Below are 25,389 nucleotides of genomic sequence, written 5' to 3'. Positions count from 1 at the left end.
TCTCACCCTCCACTCCCAGCATGCCGCCCCGCCTCACCACCCCCTGCTCACACGCTCACTCCTCCGGTGTCTCGGTTTCTCCCTCCTGGTGTTGACTCTGCCTCTTGCTTTCTTACACACTCTGCTCTGTATTTCTGACACTTTTTATGTGTCATCTACATTTCCCAGATGTTTGCAGTAGGAAAGCTTTTCGGGTCATCTAGTGTCCCACATCACTCTAAATGGGTCAGTGGTTCTCCAGCTATTATTTTTAACTGTTGAAGCCGCTTTGTTCAAGAAAGCTTACAGCGGAATGCCCAGATCTGAGATGATCAAAGACAAAGCTGCAGCTCTCTGAAGAGCTTCGGGTAGGCCTTGGAATGCCATAATCTGGGCATCTGGGCGAGAACCACTTGAGGTGACAAAGGTCTGCAAACTGACTCCATCCCTACACCCAGCACTGTGCTGACCACTTTCTTCCACAGCGCAAGGACCCTACTAGGTAGACATGATCATTGGCTCCCCTGAAGGTGAGGGCAGATGACATACACAAAGCTGTCCAGTGAGGAGAGAGCCAGAGGCCCGTGACCTGCCCCTTGCCTACAGATTTGTCCGTGGAACGCACTGCCTCCAACCATTCAGCTCCCAGCTACTTCCCACATTCAGGCTACACATCATTGCCCTTTTCTGTTTTAACCTAAAAAAGTGCTTTGTAAAGACACCCAGGGTTGGTTTGTTCCTGATGGCCCGGAAGGAGCTTCTAGCTGTTGCTCAGGAGAGAATATTTGTATTTTAGGTCTTATTTTCAGTGCACCCCCTGAAAGCCTGACTTTGTCAAGATGCTGTCTGCCTGTCAAATTCAATTGTCATGGAATGATGTTTTTCTGAGAGGAGGACCCCACGGGCAAAGCAAAATCTCTGACCTGGAGGTGGACTTGTCACATTTTCTCTCACTGGGAATTATGTAATGTATAAGTGGCTTCTCTAAAAGCCGATGCCTCATCACCATTTGTGTGGGGACAGAGTCTGAGACTAGGAGCTACCTAGTCTTACCTACCTAAGAGAGGAGGGACTACATCTCTGGCCCATCCTTCATTTCTGCTAGAGTGGAAACTCTGCCTCTGGGGCCGGGCCCTGTGTTGTGAGAGATGTCTGTCTGGCCCTGAGTTCTCCCTGCCCGCTGGGTGGCTGCTAGCTTCTGGGATGGCCAAGCTGCTCTCTGCTAGAAGGCCAGTACACACTTAGAAACAGGGCTGCCTGGAATTTAGTGCCCATTTGTAAAAACAAAAAACCACCCAATGTCCCACTCCTCATGAACCTTTTGGTCAGTCTGAAGTGTGTGGTAGGTTAGGAAGGAACCCCAGCTTAGAGGTCTTGGTGAGAACCTTCCCTTGGCTGTAGGGAGGGCATTTAAGATTGGTCTGGGGGGGCGCCTGGGTGGCTCAGTGGGTTAAAGCCTCTGCCTTCGGCTCAGGTCATGATCCCACGGTCCTGGGATCAAGTCCCGAACTGGACTATCTGCTCAGCAGGGAGCCTGCTTCTCCATCTCTCTCTGTCTGCCTCTCTGCCTACTTGTGATCTCTGTCTGTCAGATAAATAAATAAAAATCTTAAAAAAAATCTTAAAAAAAATAAAATCTTAAAAAAAAGACCCACAGTGGTCTGGGGACAGATGCACCACAGGAGCAAAAGCTCTGAGGCCAGGCCAGGGATTATGGGAACCCTGGAGTCCACCAGTCCAACTGGAGTAAGAAACCAAAAAAGGTTTTACTGATATATTGGAGGTAAGGAAGCTGAAGGCCTCTGAGGGCTTCCCACACCCTCACCATTCCATATCTGGTACTGTTAGGGTCCGTGATCAAAGGAGTGAGACCGATACAAAGCGAAGGTCAAGCAACGCTTTATTTCACGCCAGCACTGAGAATCAAACTGACCGGTCGGGGTGCTCTTTACAGAGAGGCAAACCCTCCCAGCCTCACAGACTAACTTTTATAGAGCAAAGGCCATGTGGTTGAGCCTGGCCACACACAGGTGGCCAGTGAAATTGTAAAACACAGAGAGAGTTGCATAGTCATGTTAGGTCACACATGGGTGGCCAAGTGAATTACAATTCACCCCATAGTAGTAGCTATTTGAACTAGCCTATCACCTTGCTCAGGATTGGCACCCAAATTTGGTGCCCAAAAGGTGGGGCCCACATTCTTTGGTAGTTAGGGATATAGTATGTGCCCTTTACTGATTGGATGTCTCCACCTGGCCTGACTCGTCCTTGTATTCTATATTTTACTGGTTTCCTGGACTTGCTTCTAAGTAAGTTCCTCTGGGGAGCCAGGGTCAGGTTAAGTTTTTCTGCAGAAACAACATAATGGCTATTTAATCGAGATGGATTTACTCTAAGTAGGCCCTTACAGTACAATCGAGAGAGTCCCTTGGCTTTCCCTTGATTTCTCCATCTACAGGAGTTCTGGCTGGTCCACTGAATTCCCTTCTTCTTGCAGGCCCAGGAGATGTAGGGATATTGAACTTGCCATTCCTTTCTGGAATGTAAAAGACTCCTACCTTGGTTGAGAGTGTTGGTTTCTGGTTCTCTTTTATTTTGCCACAAGGAGAGGCCAGCCTCATCACTTTATGATGTTTGGTTATTTTTCTGTTTAGTGCAAACTGTTTTCATTTTCCTCTGGACATACAACAGAAATCCATCTCCCAGCTCTCTTGCATCTCAGTGGCATCATGTGACTTCTTTGGGTTGATAAGATTTAAGCCTAGACCATGACTTCACTTCCTGTCCATGTAGCAGCACACAAAGGACTCCAAGGTGGCAGAGACCCATAATGAAAGAGCCCAGATCCCTAGGAGCCAGCCTCAAGGAGAGCAACTCCAGAGAGCCAGGAGACTCAAACCAGATGTGACATGAGCAAGAAACATACATCTGGTTATTAAGCCCCTTAGCTTTGGGAACTGTTTCAGAAGGAGACTCTGTGTCTGTGTGGCACTCATTTTTAAGATTTTTTGGGTCTCACTAGTAGAGATGGCAATATCATACTTATCCCATAAAATTGTTGGGAAAAGCTCAGCTTACGTGACATGGAGAAGTGCTTTATTACTTGCACAGTGTTACACAAATGTGGGTTTCCATGAGGCTTCTTGTGTTCTCCAGTTTAGTTAATAGTAATGTAGCATTTACTCAGCTGCCCAAGCCAAAAGTCTTAGATTTGTCATTTCATCTTCTCTTTCTCTCACATGTATTCAGTGTAACAGAAAGGCTTTTTGATTCTTCCTTCAAAAAATATCCCAAATCAGACTGCTTTCTACCACCTCTCCTGCCCTCGTCCTAGTTGAGATGTCCCTCATCCTTCACCAGAATCAATGCCCTGGCTCTCAGCTGAACTTCCCGCCTCCATTCTTGCCTCATTAAATCTATTCTCCGTACATAGCCAGAAACGTTCTTCTAGCGCATTAATCAGATGATGTTCCTTCCTTGCTCTAGATCTTCGTGGCTTCATCTCATCCGTAGGATAAAACCAAAAGTCTTCCTATGATCCACGAGGCTCTACCTGACCAGGGCAACTCAGCTCATTCCCTGTCCTCTCACTTGCCCACAGCTGTCCTTGAGCTCTTCGCTCCGGCCCTCATTTCATACATGCCTAGACTCAAAGGGCACTTCCCCACCTGCCCTGTGGGTATGAAAGCAACTCATACCCTCCCAGGCCAACACCTTGCGAGCCCCTCATGCTGCCTTATCCATGGTTCCTAAAAATACCTGATGTGGCACTCAACAGTTTGTTACACCTTGGCTGTCTCCTCACCTGGAGCATAAATTCCATGGGCACAGGGGATTTTTTTGTTGGCCCTTGTATCTCTAGCCCCTAGATAAGCCCTGGGGCATAGTCAGTTCTTACTTGATGTGTTCAGAAGGCATAGAGCCCATCACACCTTCCTCATTCCCACTTTAGTGAACTCTTTTTTGAGCTTTAGACCTGGTTGTTCACCCACTCTGAATGACTCTCCTTTGAGAGGTGTTTACTTTTGGATAGTATCCAAATACTATAATAAACATTTTTTAAATGTACCATGTGTTTTCTTTAATAGGCTTTATTATTTAGAGTAGATGGCAGCAAAATTGAGCAGACACTACAGAGATTTCCATACATCCTTTGTCCCTATACCCATGCACAGCCTCCCCCACATTCCACACCCTGCACCACAGTGTCCATTACACTCAAGGAGCCTACACTGACACATCATTATTGCCCAGAGTCCTTAGGTTACATTAAGGTCCCCTCTTGGTGTTACATATCTTATGGGTTTGGAAAATGTATCATGGCATGTGTCCACCATTACTGTATCATACAGACTATTTTTATTGCCCTAAAAATTCTCCATGCTCAGCCTATTCATTCCTCCTTTACATTGTTTCTGTAGTTTTGTCTTATAGTTGGAGTGACTCTATAGTAGTCATATAGTAGTGACTCTATAGTCACTACTATAGTGACTCTATAGTAGTGACTCTATAATAGTCATATAGTGACTCATATAGTAGGAACACTACAGTATGTAGACTTTTCAGATTAGCCTCCTTGACTTAGTGATATGAAGTTAAGTCTCCTCCACGTCTTTCTATGGCTTAATAGCTCATTTCCTTTTAGCACTGGGTAATATTCTATTGGATGTACCAGTTTATTTACCTATTTACTATGTGATTGATTTTAAAAAAGATTTTATTTATTTATTTGACAGACAGAGATCAAAGCAGGCAGAGAGGCAGGCAGAGAGAGAATAAGGGAAGCAGGCTCCCTGCTGAGCAGAAAGCCCGATGTGGGGCTCGATCCCAGGACCCTGAGATCATGACCTGAGCTGAAGACAGAGGCTTTAACCCACTGAGCCACCCAGGCGCCCTATGTGATTGATTTTTGATAGAGATTTTTAATTTATTACGGGATGGAATTTATGTATTGTAATATATATTTCCCTTACTCTCCTCCCAATCCCATCCAATTGCCTAAGTCAGACCTTGCAGGGAGAGGAGTCTCAATGAACCCAAGCGAAAGCCCCAGTTAATCTGCCCATAACCCACACACTCAAGTGTGCCTCTCTATGTGGAGCACAGTTTTCTTGTTTGATTTCACGTTGCATGTTAGTTCTGATGGCTCCCTGATGGTGTGTGTGTATATCTCATCTGAGCAAAAACCCCACACAAAGTGAAAACCCCAAGGCACTTCCCTACCTACCTCAGTCTTGCTCTGTACCCATTCTGTATCTATTTCTAATTTCTTCTTAGGATGAACAACACGGCGGGGTTTTTTGACTTCTGTCACAGACTCCTGGACTTCTGGGGGCTGATTCCATAATTGAAATGTGAAAGTAGAAATATCTGGGCTTTCTTCAGCAGTTTTGGGGTTGAGTAAGTCTGAGAGAGAAGAGGAAGAAAGTTTAGCCCAATCTTTCTCAGGGCACCAAAGGGAGGGCGAGGGTTTGAGATATTGACCCTATCCACCAAGTAACGAAGGCTGCCTGGTAAGTAGAAAGAGTAAACCTTTGGAGAGAAATGTAGGCATTGAATTTCCAGCTTTCTTATTTTCTGCATTCATGCATTTAACATATATTTATCAAGACCTACCGTGTGCCAACCCAGGGCTAGGTGCCAGACACCGTGCTGAAGACCAACCAGGCCAGACTTGGGGATGCTGGGGATGATATGCCAACCCCATGCCACTAACTGGACTGGCTGTTAAACTGTTCATTTAAAAAATAGGCGAAAGTGGGGCATCATTAAAAAAAAAAAAAAAGGAAACATACTCTAAACATGCTATTTTACCTTAAAACCTAAATGTGTATTAGCACGCCATTTTGAAACGAGGGCAGGGTCTTTCCTTTGTGGGTGGATCTGATGACGGGCTCTGCAGTCATTTTTGCTCAAAGCACATTCATAATTTATTATCTATAATTTTCAGTTTTGGTAGATTCTAAGTAGTCTGAGTGCAGAATCATGGTCTTTAAAAAGTTTAAGCTATTCCTCAATCTTTTTTTTTGTTGTTGTTAAATCTTCATGCTTAGAAATTTCCGAACTTTTTTAAAAAAAGATTTTATCTACTTATTTTGACAGAGAGAGATCACAAGTAAGCAGAGAGTCAGTCAGAGAGAAAGGGGGAAGCAGGCTTGCTGCTGAGCAGAGAGCCCAATGTGGGGCTTGATCCTGGAACCCTGAGATCATGACCTGAACCGAAGGCAGAGGCTTTAACCCAGTGAGCCACCCAGGCGCCCCTTATTCTCAATCTTTAATGTTTGTTTTGTCCACATCTAATTTAAAACAGGTTTTTAAAAAAGCTATTTTCCTATTGAGTTTTTTTTAAAAGATTCAGATTTTTTTTCACAGCATAAAGTTTCCTTTTATCATCATTTCTGTCCATTTTGATAACCATTGAATTTTGGAACTAAATGAGGAGGGCTGCTGAGGAACAACCCTGCTCCCAGTGACTCCACAGGCATCAGACAAACAGCCAGAACTGAGGGGCCAGAGCGGCCTGGTTCCCTTGGCAGCTAACTGGGCCAGGGGGAGTGGGGGCTGTGTGTCAGTAAGAGAGCTTCCTTGTCCCACCACTGGGGTCAGCACTGTTGGAGGAGGTCAGTGGGAGCATGTGATCACTGGTTGACCTCTGACGTAGAGCCAGGCAATCAGAAACTCCTCACCTGCTCCCTATCCTTGGAATGTGCCTTCTGCCCGGCAGCCCTTCCCACAGCCAGAGCCATTTTGAAGGCTTTTCAAGGCCTTGAGAGAGCTGCATAGAGTTGAGACCTGGGACTGAACCCAGTGCAGGCCTCTAGGTCAACTTGCAAGATCCTGGCGGGTGGGTGTGGACATCTACTTGTCTCTTCGGTTGCCCAAGATGAGCCTCAGAAGTAAGTTCTCTTGCTTATTGAGACGGCCACCGACCAGTCTGGAGAGGGCTTTCTTGAGTCTCTCCTGGGCCTCCAGTTTCTAATTTCACCTGGAGCCCTGCCAAGGTGTCCCCCAGGGGCCAGGAGAGCTCCCAGGAGGGGACCCAAGGAGGCCTGGAGGCTGAGGAGACAGCCAGGGAAGTAAGCTTCTGACAGGTGAGGGGAATTCACAGTATAAGCATGGTGCCGTAGAAGGCCACAGTGGGACAGTTAGAGGTGACCGGTGACTCGAGGGATTCAGGCAGGGCGTTTCCTTGATCACTCATTTAGGAAAGATCTGTGTACCTGGGGCCCAGAACTCTCCTCAGTATTGGGGATTGCTGTAGTCCCTGCTTTCCATTCTAGTAGAGGAGGTTGAGGCTTACAAGTGAGCGGATACAGCTTAACATGCCAAATGGCTGGGAGTGCTTTGAAGAAAAGTCAGGCAGGGGAGAAGGGTGGAAAATGTGTGTGTGTGTGTGTGTGTGTGTGTGTGTGTGTGTGTGTATGCACTCGTGTAGGTGTATGCGCACTGGCTTATAAAGGGTAGCCATGGAAACTATTTCTGAGAAGGTGACAGTTAAGAGAGACCTGAATAAAGTGAGGGAGCAAGCCACGGGGATATTGGAGCCAAGAGTGCTCTAGACAGAGGAACAGCAAGTACAAAGGTCCTGTGGCAGGGGATGTCTGGCCCATTCCATGAAAAACAAAAAAATCCAATTTGTCTGGAGAGGATGAACTGAGGGCTTTCTAAGCCATATGAGGAAGGTGGGCATTTTCCTGGAGCCAATGGAGGGCCAATGAGGAGTTTTAAAAATATTATTCAGAAAACAGTGCAAAGGAAGGACTGAGAGAGGAGAAGAAGGGAATCAGGGAGACTAAGGAGAGCTCCTTCCCAGGAGAGATGAAGGTTCTTGAGGTAGAGTCAGTGAGAATGGGGAGGGGTGGCTGGGGGATGGGAGGAGAATCTAGAACCATGGCATGTCTGAGGAACTAAAGCACCCACCAAGTAGAGCTCAGAGAGGCAGAAACAGGGGTGGCGAGGCAGGGTCATTTAGAGACCTGTGTAGGAAGTTTGGAAGCAGGTCTCAGTCTCCCTGTGAGGAGCACCTTCCTGCTCTAGTACCTGCTTACAAATGATAATGATTTGTCAGAGGGGAAAAGCGACGTGAGCGCAGCTGTGGTTCCTGAGTGTCCATTAGAAATTAATAGAAAGCATTTCAGAAAAAGGTGAAGGTAAAAGAAGACATTTATATGTTCATTTTGTTTCCCTGTCAGAATGCTAAAATCATGGACATTCTGGTCTGAGCTGTACTCCAACTCTGCCATGATGAGGGCGAGGCTTTAGACCACCCTTCCGAGCCTCGGTTCCCTTAAAATAGGATGATGCTTTCTATAGAGACCTATGGAGTTACTGTGAATATTGCCTGCTGGGTGCCAGCCGCCCCGGGAGCATCCATAGATCTGTGGTCTTCACGCAGGAGCTTTGAATTTTGACCGTTCATGATTCAGGCTGTGTAGTACTCTCCCACCTCTTTTCCCAGACGAGATGGTTCTGAACAGGAAAGGCTACATAATTTGAGAGGCCCCATGCAAAATGAAAATGCAGGGGTCTTTGTTCTAAAATTATTAAGAATTTCAAGACAATGACAGCAGCGGACATTAAACCAAGCACAGGGCTTCTCTAAGGGACTGATCACAGGTCCCACACCCATGCACCTAGCCTGGGCTCAGAAATCGGTGTGTGCAGAGACTTGGGGCTGTGTGCCTATAATAGGAAGGGTCTGCCTACTGGAAGTAAGTGAGTTTATATCTCAAAGAGGTTGGGAGGTTTCTTTGGGACTGGTTACAACAAGAGCGCAAAGAGGTTACCTTTTATCTATTTGAAATGTTGCTCTTTTTGTCTGTTTAAGAAGCTCAAACCTTCTAAGCTTCAACTGTCCAGAGGAGTAGGGAGCAGGCAGGAGTGGTGGTGAGGCACTATGGGAATCCAGCGTATCAAATCTCATTTGCTAGTTGGAAGTCCTATCCTGGCCATGTGACAGTGGAGTATCCTGGTAGGCCTTAATTTCCCACAGGAACAGACAAACAAAATCATGCATGCCTACACCATCAAACAAAACACTTATTGAGTGCCTACTGTGTGCTTTGCTTGAAGGTGCCAAGGGATGAAAGACACAGTTGTCTATAGCCCAGAGGGAACAGAACTATGAGCAGTAGACAAGTATAGCATTGGAAGAGAAAGAGATTTTTGTTGTGTTATGGCAGCTGAGCATCTGAACCCCCCTCCTTGTTTTGGGGGCACCCCACTGTGTGTGTCTTGGTGAAAGGCAGGGGCTTCTTACTATGGAAATTGAAGGTAGCCATTCTTCTCCTTGCCTCCTAACCCCAGTGAGGACATGAGAGCTAGGCTTAGAAGGCCCCCACGTTTTCTTCTCCAGACACACTGGCCTTTTGTTGAATATGCCAAGGGGATGAGCCCCAGGTTTGGCCTGAGAGGTCTTGGGCGGAATGTGGCTTGTGCCCACACAATGGCTGGATGATCTCAGGTTAAGTCTCCTCCTCGCCTCCCTGAGCCTTAGCTGCTTTATCCTGCTTCACGTGGTTAGGAAGATTATTTGAATCATATGGAATATGTGAGAGAACTTAGTCCACAGCAGTTACTCCCGAAGAGTGAGGTCAGGGGCATAAGTCAGTGTTGAGGGATGGGAACTCGGTCTTGGGAAGGAATCTGAGGCCCAGCGAGAAACTGGTTAGGACTGGTTAGCTATGTCTGCCATGGGTATTCTTGCCATTTCTACGTTAGTTGTATCTAGTCATCTGAAAGGTTAAGTGGTGGCTTTGAGTTTCTGAATGAAGAAGGCTCACAGCTTAGGCTCTTGGCCCAAGTTTCCACAATGAGACTTAAAGACATTGACAACCTCCATGATGCAAATCTTAACAGCTGGACGTAGATGCATTCAGTATCTGATCTAGGTAGCCCCTCAAATCTAGGTTAAATTCTTTCCCATGGGGCTGCATAAGCTCTTCTTCCCAGTCTAGTACTTAACCCTTGCATATGTGAATGCCCCTGCTTTCTTATCTATCCTCATCCATGCCCCCCCAAGCCACCCCAAAAAGGATAAGCTAGCCCCAGACTGTGTCCATCTTGCTTGATGTTTTATCCCTGGCAGCTAGGACCTTGCAAACCCAGTAGGTGCTCAAGCTAGGCAAGGAGCATTTCTGCCTCCTTTAGGATACGTGGCAGAAGGTGAGAGGCAGCCAGATTCCCACAGGAGAGCTGATCACAGGATGGAAAATGGGAGAGCCGTCCTTACTTTCACGTTTCTTCATAATCCAGAGGATCGTTGTTCTGTATTTTTCAAAATTTTTCTTCAACCTAAAAGGAATGTGAATTACCTTTAAAAGCTGGGACTATCAGGCTCTCTGCTCAGCAGGAAGCCTGCTTCCCTTCCTCTCTCTCTGCCTGCCTCTCTGCCTACTTGGGATCTCTGTCTGTCAAATGAGTAAATAAAATCTTAAAAAAAAAAAAAAAAGCTGGGACTAAACTCATGTGTTGTACATGTCATGCTATGCGTTGTAGACAATGCTAGAGCCTCCTGGGTGTTTCTCATCGTTGAAAAATCGGGCCCATGGCTCTGCTTTCAGACTGTTTCTTCCAGTCAGGACTCAGGAATAAAGGGATAGCACATTGTATAGACTCAGTGCTTGATCCTGGACTCTAAGATGACCCCCAAACCATTCAAAATGAATTTAACAAGGGTTCTCAGGAGCTGCGACAGGGCTGGGAAGTCCAAATGCAAGGCTGGCTCTATGAGTTAAGCTCACATAGGTCTGATCTTTCAATGGCTTGTGCATATCCCAGAGAAAGTTACATTTGCAAATAGCTGGGAGGAACAGCCCTGCAGAGTCACTCAAGACCCCTTTGCATGGAGTGGAAACATTTCCAATAATCTTATTCAAAATGACTTATCATGAAAGCCACACTGAGGTACAGCTCTTCAGAGTGATCAAGCCCTTACCCTGTTCGTGTGTCCATAAACAAAGCAAGTCATCTTGGGACTGCAATGGCTGGGGCTGTTTTACTTCTAAATAAGGGTAGTCTCCAGGATGCTTCCTGGTTCTCAGATCACAGCTCCTTTGAAAGGGAATGTGTTGGAAGGAGTGAGCTTCCCAGGCTTAACTGGATCTGAGAAAGAAGGCTTTTGACAGGACAGATTTCAAGTTCTCAGTTTGGATTCATCAAGGGGAGAGGAATAATTTAACCCCAAGTAACTCCAGGAAGCAAATGCCTTTTGCTGGGAAGGGCTGAGCTGTTTTCCCTGGCAGGGAGCAGGTTTCTTGTTTGTACTTTGGAAGCAATGGTGGAACTTGAGAACGAACTCTTCATGGCCCATTTGTATCGAATGTTTTTTGTTTTATCTATGAGCACTTTGAGTGGAATTAAAGCAATTACCTAGCCCGCCATGCTCTGTGAAAGAATAAGGACCGAACTGGGGTGGGGTGAAGCCTGACGTACAGGCTGAGAGCAGGAGGCCAAACGTATGCAAGAGTAAACTCCAGTGAGGGGACCCAGCCAGAGGCACCCAAGGCCCTCTGGGAGATGTTGCTCCCTTGGCTCCTTGCCCACCTTTCCAAGCTGGTGGAATTCTTGCCAGCTAGCTCCTCAACAGCAGAGACTCTGAGATACACACTGCTCTATCGATCAGCACCCAGTAGATCAGCACGTACTAGGTGCTCAGGAAATACGTGTTGAGTGCAGTAAGATTAGAATGAACCTTGGTTATGGACTTCAATGGATGGAACAGGTTGGGGAATTGTCACATAGGAGGCAAGATAACCTACATGGAGGTTACTTTGCATTTGTTTTTGTAGCTCTGTAAGGATCTGAAAGCTTGGATGGTCCTTGTGTTTTGCTTCCTAGAGAAGCCTCAGAGGTCTCTGGCTCCAGGGGTCTACTGAACCCAAAGCAGAAGTCTTGGTCTCTGTGAAAGCTTCAACTCCTCAAGGAGGTTATGTGGGGCGCCCTGTGTCCCTACAGCCTGTTCCTTGGTACCATTGCCAGAGTCTGCAATAGATGTACAGGAGACCTGAGCATTCTTCTTGCTTGCTAAGGTTTCTGATAGTTGAATAAATGAAAATTCAGGCTTATCACGCATCACAGACTGGAAATACAAACAGAGTTTGGGAGCATTTTGTGACCTGGGACCATGAAAACTAGGAAGACTTGGTGCCAGGAAGTGTGGAGTAACCTTATTTTTCCCCACTCCAGTTGGAGATTCTGGCCATGACTCCCACATTGGTGCAGCTCATGGCTTTTCCCACTCCAGGGGGCACGGAAGGGCATTGCCTAACCTATGATGCAGATGCCTTGATCCCCCATTGTCCCCTCTCTTACAAGGCCATCTCTGAGCCTTGCTCCCTAGACTTCTGTAAGACTTCTAAGACTTTTCTTACCCTGGATTTCCATCCCCTGTCACTGCCAGCCTTTGATACTATCTCGACCCTTCCACACTTGGTAAATTTCCTTGTTCTTGGCTTTTGGCAGCCAAATCATTCTGTTCCCCCGCCTGCTGAACATGCCCTTGCTCTTGGGCCTGCTCTTTGACTCAGGGGACCCACCTGACCCTGCTCTTTTCTCTATACTGGCCCAATTTAGACTTTTCCTACTGCTACTGCCAGCCTGCCTGAACCCACTGACCCATAGCTTGATCCCTCCTGTCACTTACAGAATTCCCAGTTTCCTTCTGGTTTCACTCTCCAGAAGTCCGGTCAGGGGGATGTCAATATCCTCTTCCTGTTCTTTGCGAGCCGCCATTTCTTTGAGCATGGTCCTAAACACTGCCTGATAGGAGGTGCTGTGACGCTACAGAAAGGACAGAATGAAAGACCCAGAAAAGGGGAATTAGCTTACCAGTGAAGCCCTTTTCTGACTCCCAAAGGTGCCATGTGAGATTTCAACATGCTACTAGAAAAACACGAACAGTGGGAACAGTAGAGTGGCTGGCAAGATTTGTTTTAAAGAATATTTCCATTATCCTCAGACTCCACACTCCCCAATTCACTCAAGGTTGGTTTGTTTGTTTTTCAACAACAGCATGCCAAGAAATCATTTCAGACCATAAAACTACCCTTTACCGAATGTGGAGATGGGTATAGAACATAAAAACACCTCCACGATTTAACAGTGTAACAGGCTTTCTGAGTTGCTGGAAAGGTCTGGCAGGAACGGTTGCTTCCCTATGAAGGATGGCAGTCTCAGGAAGGCGGGGTAGGATCTAGCATGTTATAGAAGTGGACAATTCTGTATTTAGAGAATCTTCCAAAGCAATGATGTTGCCAGCTGCCTTTTGATTTTGTAAATTGGAGCATTCTGTCCCAAGTCTGTGAAGCTAATGACCATGACTGACTCATAGGTAAGTCCTCACTGGAGTTTCTTTTCTGGATCCCTTTGGACAGAGGAGAAATCCAGCTCACTGTCGAAGAAAACCAGGGCGCTTTCATGTTGCCCTGCTCGCCTACAGGCTGAGGCTTTATGGTGGTTGGTCAACATTTGATCATGTAGAGCAGACCATTAACTTATCAGCCTCCTGTCAGAAGCAGAAGGCAGACAGAGTCAAAGTTGCATGTGGGCTGGGACAAAGATAAGAAAGTAGCCTGTGGTTGACCAGATTTTCTAGGTTTGGGGAAAAGCTGAGGTGCCTCCGGTCTGGCTTGCCCAATTCCCAGCCTCTGCATGTGCCTCTCACATCACTGGTGTTAATTAAATTAGCAGGCTATTCCACGGAGGTAGCTCAAATGCTGCAGGGCCTAGGTGAGCAAACCAAAATCTTAGCCTACAGATGTCTCAAAGTTATGAATCAAAACCTAAGGACAACCAATTCCAAGTAGCCAATTAGGTCTTAAGTGATGGCCAATCAAAAACGTCCTTGCTCCGTTTCTGCCTCTTCTTGATAAACGCTTCTCCCCTCAGCTCCTGCCAGTGGAGCACTCCTAACCATTTCCAGTTTGGGGATGCACAGTTCCAATCAATATATGTTCAATAAAAATGTTTTATATGCCTCAGTTTATCTTTTAACACTGGAGTCAGCGCTTCAGAGCAGGGCGAGGTTAAGGCCCAGGGTGCCAGTATGTCTGCCCCTAAACTCCTCATGGTTGACAATTCAGCCTGTGGGATGGAAAGACTCCCTGTTTGCCTAGACCAGTGATCTCTCACCATCCCCTTCGGATTCAAAATTTGAAAATATGATGAGAAAATATGATGCCCACCATGGTCCAGCAGGCAACAGACCCATCGATGGGCCTCGTTGAAGTTCTCATCTCATCTAGGAGTTGCCACCCCATTCAATTTAGCCAGCACATGTGGCATCTTAGAGGTTTGCCCCATTTGTGTCCCCTGCCTGTAGAGTAGAACTGTCCTCCTCATCATGCTAGGTGTATCGAGTACCCCAGTGATGAGTTCTCCAGGCCCAGAGACTCCTCCAGGAGGAATCTCTGGTTCTTACAACAAAAAGCATTTGCACAACAAGGTTTGTGACACATGGGCATGCCATAGAGCTAAAACAAGCATGTATAGTGAACTAAAAAGAGCAAAGGTGTTGAACTGTCAGAATAACCCAAAGTATAGGTTGATAGCGTCTATCCAAAGAGAAGGACTTCTGCTGCCTCTCTTTAGTTTGTACCTCCGTGGTTTCTGGTGTTCCTCCAAAAGGGGCCTCAAAAGGCCATGCAAACAAGTTGTTGAGCTGCAGGGACCATGCGGCATTTATTCCGATCTTTCTGTCCTGCTCTGGGCGCACTTGTCCACATCTGCCACCTATGATGTTTCTCAAAGTACTGCTTTCCAAGCTGGACAGCTGCCTATCATAAGAACGCCAGCATCTGGGCAGGGGGCTGTGTAGCCCAGCGGTCACTCAGCCCTCCCAGGGCACCATGTACAAGCACACAGGCCATGTCTCCCCTCTGCCTGTGACTGCGGCTCCGGCCGCCACAGCGAACCTCTGCTGACAGGCACGCTGACAGGTTCTGAATAATTTAAGTTTCTAATTAAAACAATTCCTTGAGATTTCAGCTTTTGCTGAACAACCTTTCGAAAATGCCTGAGCTTACTTTCCTATCTTAGTAAATCCAGTGAGGTGAACTTGAGTTCCAGAAATTGTTTTTTCTCCCTTTAATGTGGTTTTCCTGTATTTGAAAAGCAATTCTTACTAATATGATGTATACAGAAACAGCTGTGGACAACAAGAAATTTAGGGCTAAATACAAACTGAGACCAGAAATTTTCCTAATTAAAAAAAAAAAACAAACCCAAATACCTGCCTTTTCTTTTCTTTTCTTTTCTTTTTGTTACTTTTTCTGTTGTAAATTTAGAAAAATAGATCTTCTCTATTTTGAGTTCCATGGACACAAGATTTTACTCTTGTGATTGTAGTTAATACCGAGAATCCTGAGAAAGTTTCTTAGCCATAATGGAAAGAATGCATATTAATGTTTCCATCTGCATCAACATGCATTGTAAGTCTTAGAAGTAAGTTGACACAGGAAGTTAGAGCCACCAGGCTGTACCAGCAGATAAAATATTCATGCAGGAAAGACAGTGTAGCATGCTGTAGACATAAGGCTTATTTAAATTATTATGACTTCCCATCTCCTCTCTGGTTATGGGCTCCAGCTGGGGAAAGGACGTCCCTTGACGCTCAGGGATGGTTCTGCACCCCTCTGCAGGTGGTAGCGGCAGGTGACAGATCTGGGGAGGGTCATCTGCTGCTAGTTGCCGTGGTGTCCACTTGGGTGGCAGCGGCTGTTGTCTCCAGCGTCTGTCTTGCCAGGCTGCCCCATTCCTGGCTCTTTGGTCAGAGGTAGCAGGTGTTCCTTGGGGCTTTTGTTGTCTGTGCTTGTTGGGGATTCCGAGTTGCCGTCTTTCAGCACTTCATTGCCAGGGAGAGATGAAGCAGAACGAAAACCCAGGGAACTCACTGCCATGTCATCCCTTGGGTCGTGCAGTTCCTAGCCAGTCCAACTTCTGTTCACTTTCCAGAAGCTTCTTCTGTTTGTTTTATAGGTAATGTCTAGGGTTTTAAGCTGTGCTAAGTGGGAAAAGTACATCTATTGCCTCTTTCTGGAATTGAACTTCATTTTTACTGAGGGATTCTACAAAGACAAATTTGCCTTGATAGCTAGATAAATTAAATGTTTTGTGCTTTGCCACCTTCAGATGTGATCTGGACAAACACACAGGAGTGTGTTTCTGTTATCAGCGGGGCTCTGGAAGTAGGGCTGTGGAATGCTCCATTTGGTTTTCCTCTGACCCACTTTGATGTAATATGTGTCATTTAAACTTACTTCTGTTTTAAGAAAAGCTCTCTTGGGCTGTGCTAACAACAGAGAGAAGCTAGGAATCCCTGTGCTCTTGGGACAGCTCCCGCTGGGCCTCAGGCCACCCTGCCCCATTTGGAGGATGGTGGTCTTGAGTTTTTGACTTACCTTTTCACCTGGGCCCTCAGCTTCCAATGAGTCAACGGGCTCATTTAATAAATCATTCAAAAAGTTCTCTTTGGTAACAAAATCCAAGACTTCTGATTTTGGAAGGCATAGCAGAAAGAAAGGCATTTGGAAAAAGAATCACAACAAGAAACAGACAAAAACAAAACCAAAAGGAAACAGAGTTATGGCATTTATCCTTGCCTGTTTAAATAGAAATGCATGCATCATTGTTAAGACTTGAAGTAAATTGACCAAATAACCCAAAATTTAATGGGGGGGGTATTAGTAAAATAGGAACAAAAGGGTCAGTTTCTGTGGCTGACTTTAGAAAGTGTGTGTTCCTGACGGATGGCAAAGGTTCACCTGAGGAAGTAACATTTGAGTGGGTCCTGAATGAAGGAAAGCAATGAGCAAGGAGGCAGATAGCTGGGAAAGAATATTCCTGGCAGGGGGCTAGGAGGTGCAAAGTCCCAGTGGTGACAGTGGGTGGGAGTGTGGTTGACATAATTGACAAACTGTAAGAGGCAGAGTATTCCTGGAGAGGAGGGAGTGTGGAGAGTAGCAGGAGTGGAAATGGGATGAGGTATAGGGCCATCTGTAGTGTGGCAAAATCCCACCTTATACCTGCAGAGGACCCCGCAGACTATGGGAAGGATTTTAGTTTTATTATGGAAGAGGTCTATTCTGAGTGTGATTTTCTCTTGGAAATCCTGAGAAATTTTCCTATCTCTTGCCAGTTTTGTAAAAAATTGTCCATTTCTACACTTGCATATGGGTTCATAATTGTGAATTAAAGCATATGAGATATATTCTCAACCCAGTGAGCTCATGAAGAGCCCTCCAGAGAGTAAATGCCTTTGTTCTCAAGGTCAGCTACAGCCTGCTGTCTCTGGGCCAGGAGAGGGGCTTAGAGCCTCCAGTGTTGATGGGGTGCAAATTAAATCAAGGAATTGATAATTACAACTTGGAATCCATCTCCTGCTCCTGGGAAGGTGTGGCTCCTGGGGCGGGAGCTCGAGGACTGCTCTCATGCGGTAATGGGGTCCCTGGGGAAATTTTGTCTGTGGGATGACAGCAGCCCCTTCAAGTTGGCCTGTCCAGAGAGCCCTGAAAATCCACCAGACTGGTGCAGGGCAGATGTATTCTTTTGATTTTGTGTGTCCATGACACCTTTGGAGGTGGAGAAGAGACATTCTTCAGGATCCCTCTACACGTGAACTTTGCATTTGTCCCCAGTTTTGGTTCAGTAATAAAAACTCTGTTGGGATAGAGAACGCCACTCGGCTAGATCTGCCTGCAGCCCCCCTTCCGCAGCTTCGGTAAGTCTCTGACAGAAACCTGACACGTCTGTGATAGACCCTGTGTGGGGAGAGTCCTTCTGGCAATTCCTTCTGTTAGTTCTCGCATGCACACTGGGGTCCTCCGAGCTGGTGAGGCACCGGGGCCCTTTCAGCCAGATTCCAAGAACACCGTGTGTCCCTGGACTGTCCGCCCTGGGAACAGCGGAGAAGAGTTTGGAAAAGACATTCGGGAACACCAGACAGGAATCCATGGGAATCCCAGTGAGCTCTGAGGAGGAAGCTCCTTTTAGGTGTCACGGGGGAGGAGAGGGGAAGGAACTGGGAGAACGGGTCTGGACAGGCTGAGGGGCAGCACCTCCCACTTGAGATTTTTTCAAGTAAGTGCCTTCCCTCGATTGGGAGCAAGAGTCTGGCTCTGGATCTAGTAGCTCAGCAGACCCCCATCATTTGTGATTGCCTGGTTTAATAGGCTTTACTGAATAATACATAGTTAATTGGAGGGAATGCAGACTAGGTGTTTTTCAAGGGAAGAAGGTGACCCAGCAGTCTTGGATACTGAAGAGCACCGTTGAGGAGTGTTCGATTCAACATCGTAATTAACCTTATTAACATCAGTGGGCACTGTCTACATGTCAAGACAAGCACAGTAAATATGCAGTAATTGTCATAACTGGGGCTGAACGAAAAGGAAAAGCTTTCTGCCTAACTACTTTTTCCTTTGGTGATTTCTCTCAACCTCTCCCTTTGTTCTAGTGAGATCATTATCTTCCCACGAAGTGACTCTACAGGTGGGGGAAGTGACAGGCCCTTGAGTGGTGTCCCTCAGCCCCTTGGCACTCTGGGCCCTCGTATGTGTCATGGGAACAGTCAGGCTCGTCTTCAGGGTGGTGCACTGGAACCCTAGCGTAGGTAAGCGCCAGGCGTCCCCCATTCCCTCATGTACGGTGTGTCTTCTCTGCATCTGATCAAGAACAAATCTTAAATTTTTATCCATCCAATCAGTGCCTCTCTTCTCATGGTTCTTCCTGGCAGAACCGTAGTTCCCGATTTTGGGAGAGGAGTTTGAGCAGTGTGTGTCAGCCCTGTGGGGCAGATAAGGGTGGGGAGAGGGAGTATTGGACTGGCCTCGGGGCCAGCTCTGAAGAACGAGCAAGCCAGTGCTGTTGACAAACAGACACACAGTAGAGACTGTCTGTTTCACCTCTTCCACCTTTCCTGTAGTAAATTCCGTTTTAGCCTCCACAGGTGGGTGGAGGGCTTGGCTGGTCTGGTGCTTGTTATGGGCACAGATCTATTAAGCTGTTCTCAAATCTTACTACTCAAATGTGGTTCATGGTTCAGCAACAGTAGCGGCTGCTGCTGGGAGCTTGTGAGACATGCAGACCTACTGAGTTAGAATCTGCATTTCAACAAGATCCCCAGGTGGTCATTCTTTTTTTTTTTTTTTAAGATTTTATTTATTTGTTTGAAAGAGAGAGAACACAAGCAGACCGAGCTGCAGGCAGGGGGAGAAGCAGAAAACCCGATGTGGGATTTGATCCCAGGACCCTGGGCTCATGACCTGAGCCAAAGGCAGACGCTTAACCCGCTGAGCCACCCAGGTGTCCCCCTAGGTGATCATTCTATACATTAAAGTTTGAGCAGCATGGCTCTAAACTCTCCCTGGGAATGGGATAAGATGAAGAAATTCTCTTGATCAGTTCCCATCTGGAGGTGGTGGGCACTGGGTGGGATGCATTATCTAGAATCTGAGAGCTCATTTATTAAGCCACCTGTGTGTGTGTGAGACTTGATCCTCCCCTCAGCTCCCACCATGCTGAAAGACAAGAGATTGTAGTCCCTAAGTTGTCTTCTAATAAGGTGGGCCTGGTTTATTATGGGGCTTTTGGTTTATGGAATGATAGGTGTAAGATGGGATTTTGCCACCATAAGGATTCTTTCTTTTCTTTTCATAGGATTCAGTTAGGCCCTCCTTAATAAAGAATTAAAAGTCACTAAAGTGCCATTTGTAGGGGTGCCAATTTATTCCTTTCCAAGGTGCCGTTGGATAAGTCTGGGATGCAAGGGACCCTTGCATCCCAGTCAAGCCCAGTCAAGACCTTAGGTAGCCCAGACCCTCTTCAAATGTGGGGCTCCCTAGACCAGAGCTCTTGAATATAGAGATGGATTTCTGTCCCAGGTCATTCTGTCTTGCTCCAGAGACCCTCTCTCTTTCTTATCCTATCCCTCTTCTTCAGGGAAGGACAGCGAAGCTCATCCAAGTTCGGAGGCTACATGCCCAGCATGTCCCTAATTCCTCTCTAGGACTCAGTGCAAGCTGGACAAGCAAGAGACCCACCCACCTGGGGCACTATCCCCAGCCCAGGACACTCTGCAGGGAACAGGGATCTTTGGATGTATTATGTTGGGTGCTTACCATTTTCTTCCCTCTGAGACACGTCAGGGATAACATATACTGAAAAATAATAAGAGCAATTATTAATAGGATATGGTATGGTGAAATTATGGGGACTTTTAAGAGTTTATTTGTCAGAGAGAAAGAGCACAAGTGGCGGGGACAGAGGGCAGGGTGAGGGGCAGAGGGAGAGGGAGAACCAGGTTCTCTGCTGAGCAGGGAGCTCCATGTGGGACTCAATCCCAGGACCCTGGGGTTCATGACCAGAGCAGAAGGTAGACGCTCAACGCCACCCAGGCTCCCCTTATCTGAACCTTTTGGTCCCAAGGGAATCAATTTAAAAAGGACGTCCAAATAGTGGGGAGACAAGGTGGAGATCATGTGTTTTAGGATAAGTAACTTCCATAATCTTCAGCAGTCTGAGGCTTGTTGCTTAACACTCAACAAATATTGATTTCCCTCCCTTTGTTCATATTTCGTCTTGCGCATTAGAATTTAAGTTCTGAGTACAACATAGGACTCTGTATGTTCTGCTTTGCTCACACACAAGTGTGGCTATCCTCTGTCAGAGGGTGTGATGGTTTTGTCCATCTTGTGTCCTGCCTCATATGCAGTAGGTGTACAATAAATGTCAGTAGGTATACAGTAAGTATACCTTAGAAGAGACTGAGTATGGATAACCCATTATCTTTCCTTCTATAATTCCAGTGGTGAGTACTATTTCCTCCTTCTTCAAAATTCAATTTTAATTCACATTTGAAAGCCCTTTGACCCTTTGGCTCAGTTTCTTCCCTGAGCCCTAAGCCCTGCGTGAAGCCCTGGAAATAATATCTTAACCACAGGCCTTAGTTAAGATGGCTTTAGTCTAAAATGGTCAAAAGGAAGTCTCTCTCTGGCTGGGAGCAGGCTGATTCTGTTTTTCTTACCTTCTCATGGGTAGATTGGCAACTTTCACAAGTCATTTAAAATCATCATCAAATTATAAAATGTAAATACCTTCTGAACTGGACTTTAAAGAGGGGAACGTGGTTATTGACATTTCTCGTCCAGTTTTCGTTTTTGGTTTTACAGGTGCTGTTAGAAGACAGAAGAAGGCGACCACTTAGCGATTTTAACCTTCCCTTTTCCAGGGGGTTCATAGCAGATATTTTGGACCTGAGGGTCTTCCTAGGTGCCCAAGGCTGATCCACAGAGGCGAGGAGCGCCTTGGAGGTCACTGAGGCCAAGTACTGTGTGGGTCCCCTGGCTCTCCTCTTTAGTTTTGTTAACTTACTGGAATTTTGTAGTTCCTGTTCCTTTCTGTACCTCCCCCCACCTCCCCCTCTCCCTAAATGCATGTGTGCCCACACCCTAGGGACACCAGTCTTCAGAGCAGAGAGTGGCAGACCCGTGGTGAAAAAGCGGAGGCAAACCATGCCATCCTCTCCTGGGGGGGACGGGATTCAAGCCTGGCCCAAGGTGGCCGGATGAGAATTCTCCCACACACGAGCTGTGTCATGGCCTGCTGGTTCCTCAGCTGAGGCTGAGCCCCATGCAGACAAGGAGCTCTCTGGTTTTTAAGAAGATTCATCCCACTGTGGCAGTAGGAACCATTCCATTTTCTTAACATAGTTCCCTGAAGGTGGTGGTCTTAGTCTAATCATTCAGGACACATGTGGAAAGTCAGGTCTCATTTTCATGTGGCAGATCGTCAGCTAGGTGAAGGCAGTCCTACCTCAGAGCCTTGGGTCTTCCAGGCTTACCATCCCCCCCCACCCCCCAATAGTGCCTGACTTAGTCTCTAGGTCTGCTTCCCGCCACTCTCTCCCTTGAGCCCGCTCCCAACTCTCTGGAATGCAGCAGCCCCCACACTGACAGGTGTCCTGGGGCAGGCCCTCCAGCGCAGGCTAAAGCATGGATAGAAGCTTTGAATTGTACCTGCTTGCTTTAGCTTTTCTGGCTCTCAGCTCAGTGATGCCACTGAGTTGTTGAGCTTGTGGATGGGTAAAGTATCTACAACAAACAGGGCTTCCCCACCCTGTTCTTTTCTATCCTATTATTTATGTGGGCCCAAGAACAGGATCTAATAGAGGTTGGCCTTGTCTTGTATCTAGCTAGTTCCTGTTCAGTGTTTCCGCCTGTCAAGATCTTTTAGGATCTGATGACATTATTCCCATCAGCCAACAGCTTCAGGTCACCTGCAAATATAAATACTCCTCCTACGACTGTGTCCAGGTCTGTGAAAAAATGTTGTGCCGGACAGAGCCCTGGTCTTCCCACTGGAAACAGCATTGACTCTGATTTTTCAGCAGTGTCTCTGGGTGGTTATTCAACAGTTATCCTTCTAGCATCTTCCACAAGCATCCACCTAATATTTCCCTATCTTGTCCACAGCAGCATCAGGAAGCCTTTGAAAATGAAACCCATTGTGGAATTTGGGTCTACTGGGTTATCACTGTTCCCTTATCTATGAACTTTGTCCAAAAAAGTGACCTAAAGCCAGTATGATTTGATTTGTTCTTATTGATCTTTCACTGGTTTCTCGTGGTCCTTCTGCTCTCAATATTTGCCCCAAATTGGCCCCAGACTAATTTCCCAGTTCCCCAGAAACCATAAACGTGGTTAAGCTTCTCTTGCTCTCTGGATACTCTGGTGGTATTTTATCCAAGGCAGGACACAGCAGTTAGCCATTCCCTTCTATCTTCTCATCAGTCTTTGGTTTTGGCTATTTCTTACTTAATTGCACCCATTTTAGTCTGGAGATCATTTTCCTTCACAGTAAAGTCAAAATTAAATAGCAACCGGAGAACCTGACTTTCTCTGAATCATTCCTCTGCACCTTAAGATTTTATTTATTTATTTAGAGAGCGTGCACGAGCAGGGGGAGGGGCAGAAGGAGAGGGAGAGAGAGAATCCCAAGCTGACTCCTGGCTGAGCACGGAGCCTGCCTTGGGACCCCATCTCACAGCCCTGAGATCACGACCTGAGCCAAAATCAGGAGTCGGATGCTTAATGGACTGAGTCACCCAGGTGCCCCTCTGCTGGCACTATTCTTAAGATTTGAGCCATTTTCCTACCTTTATCACAGGTAACTTTATCATTTTTTTTTTAACCTCTGTGTGTGATCTTTTAAAATCCGAGTCCATGGCAGGAAACTGCACGAATGTCAGTTTGCACTGTTGGGAGTCCTCCAACACTCTCCTCCATCTGGCCAGGTGACCCGAAGCAAACTGTGCCCCTGACAGCACTTCCTCCCTCTGTCTTTCCTCACCAAATTTCTAGACATGTAGTGTCTCTTTGTGGGTGTATTTCTATATGCAACCCTCTTCCCAACCAGACTTGGGAGTAGGATACGCCCTCTCATCCCCATGCCTGATCTTGAATCCGATGAGGGTTCAACAACAATTTTGCAAGTATTTAATAAATATTTATAGTCACTTACTATGTGCCCGGCACTGAGTCTTGAGGATTTTTACAGCCATGGGTAGAATGCTATGTATTAGAACTTCTGTAGTTCTTTATGACCCTGCTCTGTGCCTGGATAGGGTAGACCCCTGATGCCATAAATAGTCTTTCTGGTCCTCCTTCGGAACACTTCCTTACGTAGGTCACGAGGCATTTCTGGTGACTTTAGCATTCCTTCCGTATCAGAGTTACCTCTCTGTGTAGTAATAGGTTTCAAGGATTTATCTGGATGTTTTCCCTCCAGATTCAGTTCAAAGTCTTATTGGTTGAGAAGGACCCTCCCATGTAAAATGCTGTTTCTGGCCCGCTGGGGTTGAACAATCCCATAATTTACAAATGTTTTAAAAATAAGACACTAAGGACCCATGAAATTCATCCTACACTTGAGGTTCTCTGGTTCTCCAACGTTCCTGTGCCTAGAAGTCCTCTGGGGATGGTATTAAGCATGTAGACAGGAGCCCTGGTAAGGCTGGAAATCCGCATCCTTACAGGCAATGAGCGTGCACGGCAATATCTATGCCTGCTCTCATCTCTGCTATTCTCATGTGCCCTCAGCCCCCCACAGCCAACATTTTGGATTGCTTTTGCCTTGATTGTCTGTGTTTCTCCACCAAGTGGATGGGTTGCTTCTGCCCTGGGCTGAAAGCAGATTCCTTTTTGCATCTCTCCTGCTGGGAAATCTTCAGGGTTCTGTATTCCAGCTGCAGAAGGACTGGCTTTCCTCCATCCCCACCCCCCTTCATATCGCTTTCTGCACATCCCCTTCGTCTCTCGCCTCTGGATGTGGTTTTGAGAACTTCTACCTTCCCAGAGCTCCATCCTTCCTGGGTTTTTCTCTTACAACTCTTTAACACTCAGATGGAAGTATCTTTGTCATCTGTTTGCCCCATTCTATTGCCCAGACACAATCATGTATATGTCAGAGGCAAGGTTTGCCCGACTATTACCAATGCCCTCCGAAAGACAGACTGCAAACCAAATGCAGAAAGGGAAAGAAAAACCTCCATGAATTTTAGAGAATTGCTTGTTTTTCCTTGTGTTTCAATCTCTTCTCTACCCACCATCCCCTCACATAACCGCAGGACCCTGGGGTGCGACGGTGGCTCAGAGGCCCTGACAGAGCACACCTTCGGTCCAGGCTACCCCTGTCTCGATATTTGATCAGTAGGCATTTTCTGCGGGTGGCTAGACTTTTACTAAGCACTAACCATGTGTTGGCTCCGAGGAACTCAGGCCTAGAAAGACACTTAGCTGCAAAACACGCCCCTCCAGACCAAATATGCAGAGTGCTTAAAATCCCAGTGAGCTGCAGACATGACCTGCTTTGGAAATTAAGCTTAGGGACCAAAAGGATCGTGAACAAACAGGTCAAATGAAACTGACCGCTGGAGGCTGCTTCTCTGGAGGTGGGCCCACAGGGGGATAAATGGGCTCTGGGGCCCCCCAATTCCCTCACTCCAGCCTTCTTCTCTCTATCCCCTCCCCTCCCACATCCTTTCAAGCTTAACACCAGCACTTTACAGGCTATTACCCGCCAAATGACTTTTAGAATCCTGCTTATGAATATTTAGATAAATGCTCGGATTTTTCCCAGCTGTCATGCTTATTGACTTTGAAATGGTTCCAGTTCTCAGGGCCCCACCGGAACACACATGCTGACAAAAGTCCCACATGAACTGATTTCGCCTGTAAAGTCCTTTTCCTGGGCTGCCCATGCAGCTGAGCTCTGGGCTTGTGCGGGCCTGCCCTCTGCCTCTCCACCCTCCCTCATTGTATTTCTGGCACCTAATTCCATGGAACCACATTTGAGCTACAAAATAGAGCAGGCACGGGTGTGGGCAGGGAAGTGAGTTGAGGGGGGGGCTCTAATTTA

General features: G+C 46.6%; 1 protein-coding gene across 1 annotated transcript in view; it reads right to left on the bottom strand.

The window, feature by feature from the left end:
* The window catches only part of ERICH6B (glutamate rich 6B), a 46,292-nt gene that overhangs the window by 7,263 nt on the left and 13,640 nt on the right, over nucleotides 1–25,389 (bottom strand). The window contains exons 4-9 of the mRNA XM_044250300.1: nucleotides 21,069–21,146; nucleotides 20,094–20,132; nucleotides 16,377–16,468; nucleotides 12,623–12,759; nucleotides 10,211–10,272; nucleotides 5,207–5,385 (exon numbers count right to left, since the gene is read on the bottom strand). Coding sequence (XP_044106235.1) covers nucleotides 5,207–5,385; nucleotides 10,211–10,272; nucleotides 12,623–12,759; nucleotides 16,377–16,468; nucleotides 20,094–20,132; nucleotides 21,069–21,146 — 587 coding nt within the window. The remainder of the gene's footprint in view (nucleotides 1–5,206; nucleotides 5,386–10,210; nucleotides 10,273–12,622; nucleotides 12,760–16,376; nucleotides 16,469–20,093; nucleotides 20,133–21,068; nucleotides 21,147–25,389) is intronic.

The sequence above is a fragment of the Neovison vison genome, chromosome 5 (genome assembly GCF_020171115.1).
Source record: "Neovison vison isolate M4711 chromosome 5, ASM_NN_V1, whole genome shotgun sequence".
Taxonomy (NCBI): domain Eukaryota; kingdom Metazoa; phylum Chordata; class Mammalia; order Carnivora; family Mustelidae; genus Neogale; species Neogale vison.
The sequence above is the reverse complement of the archived record's forward strand: the minus strand, read 5'-3'. Positions and strand labels throughout refer to the sequence as shown.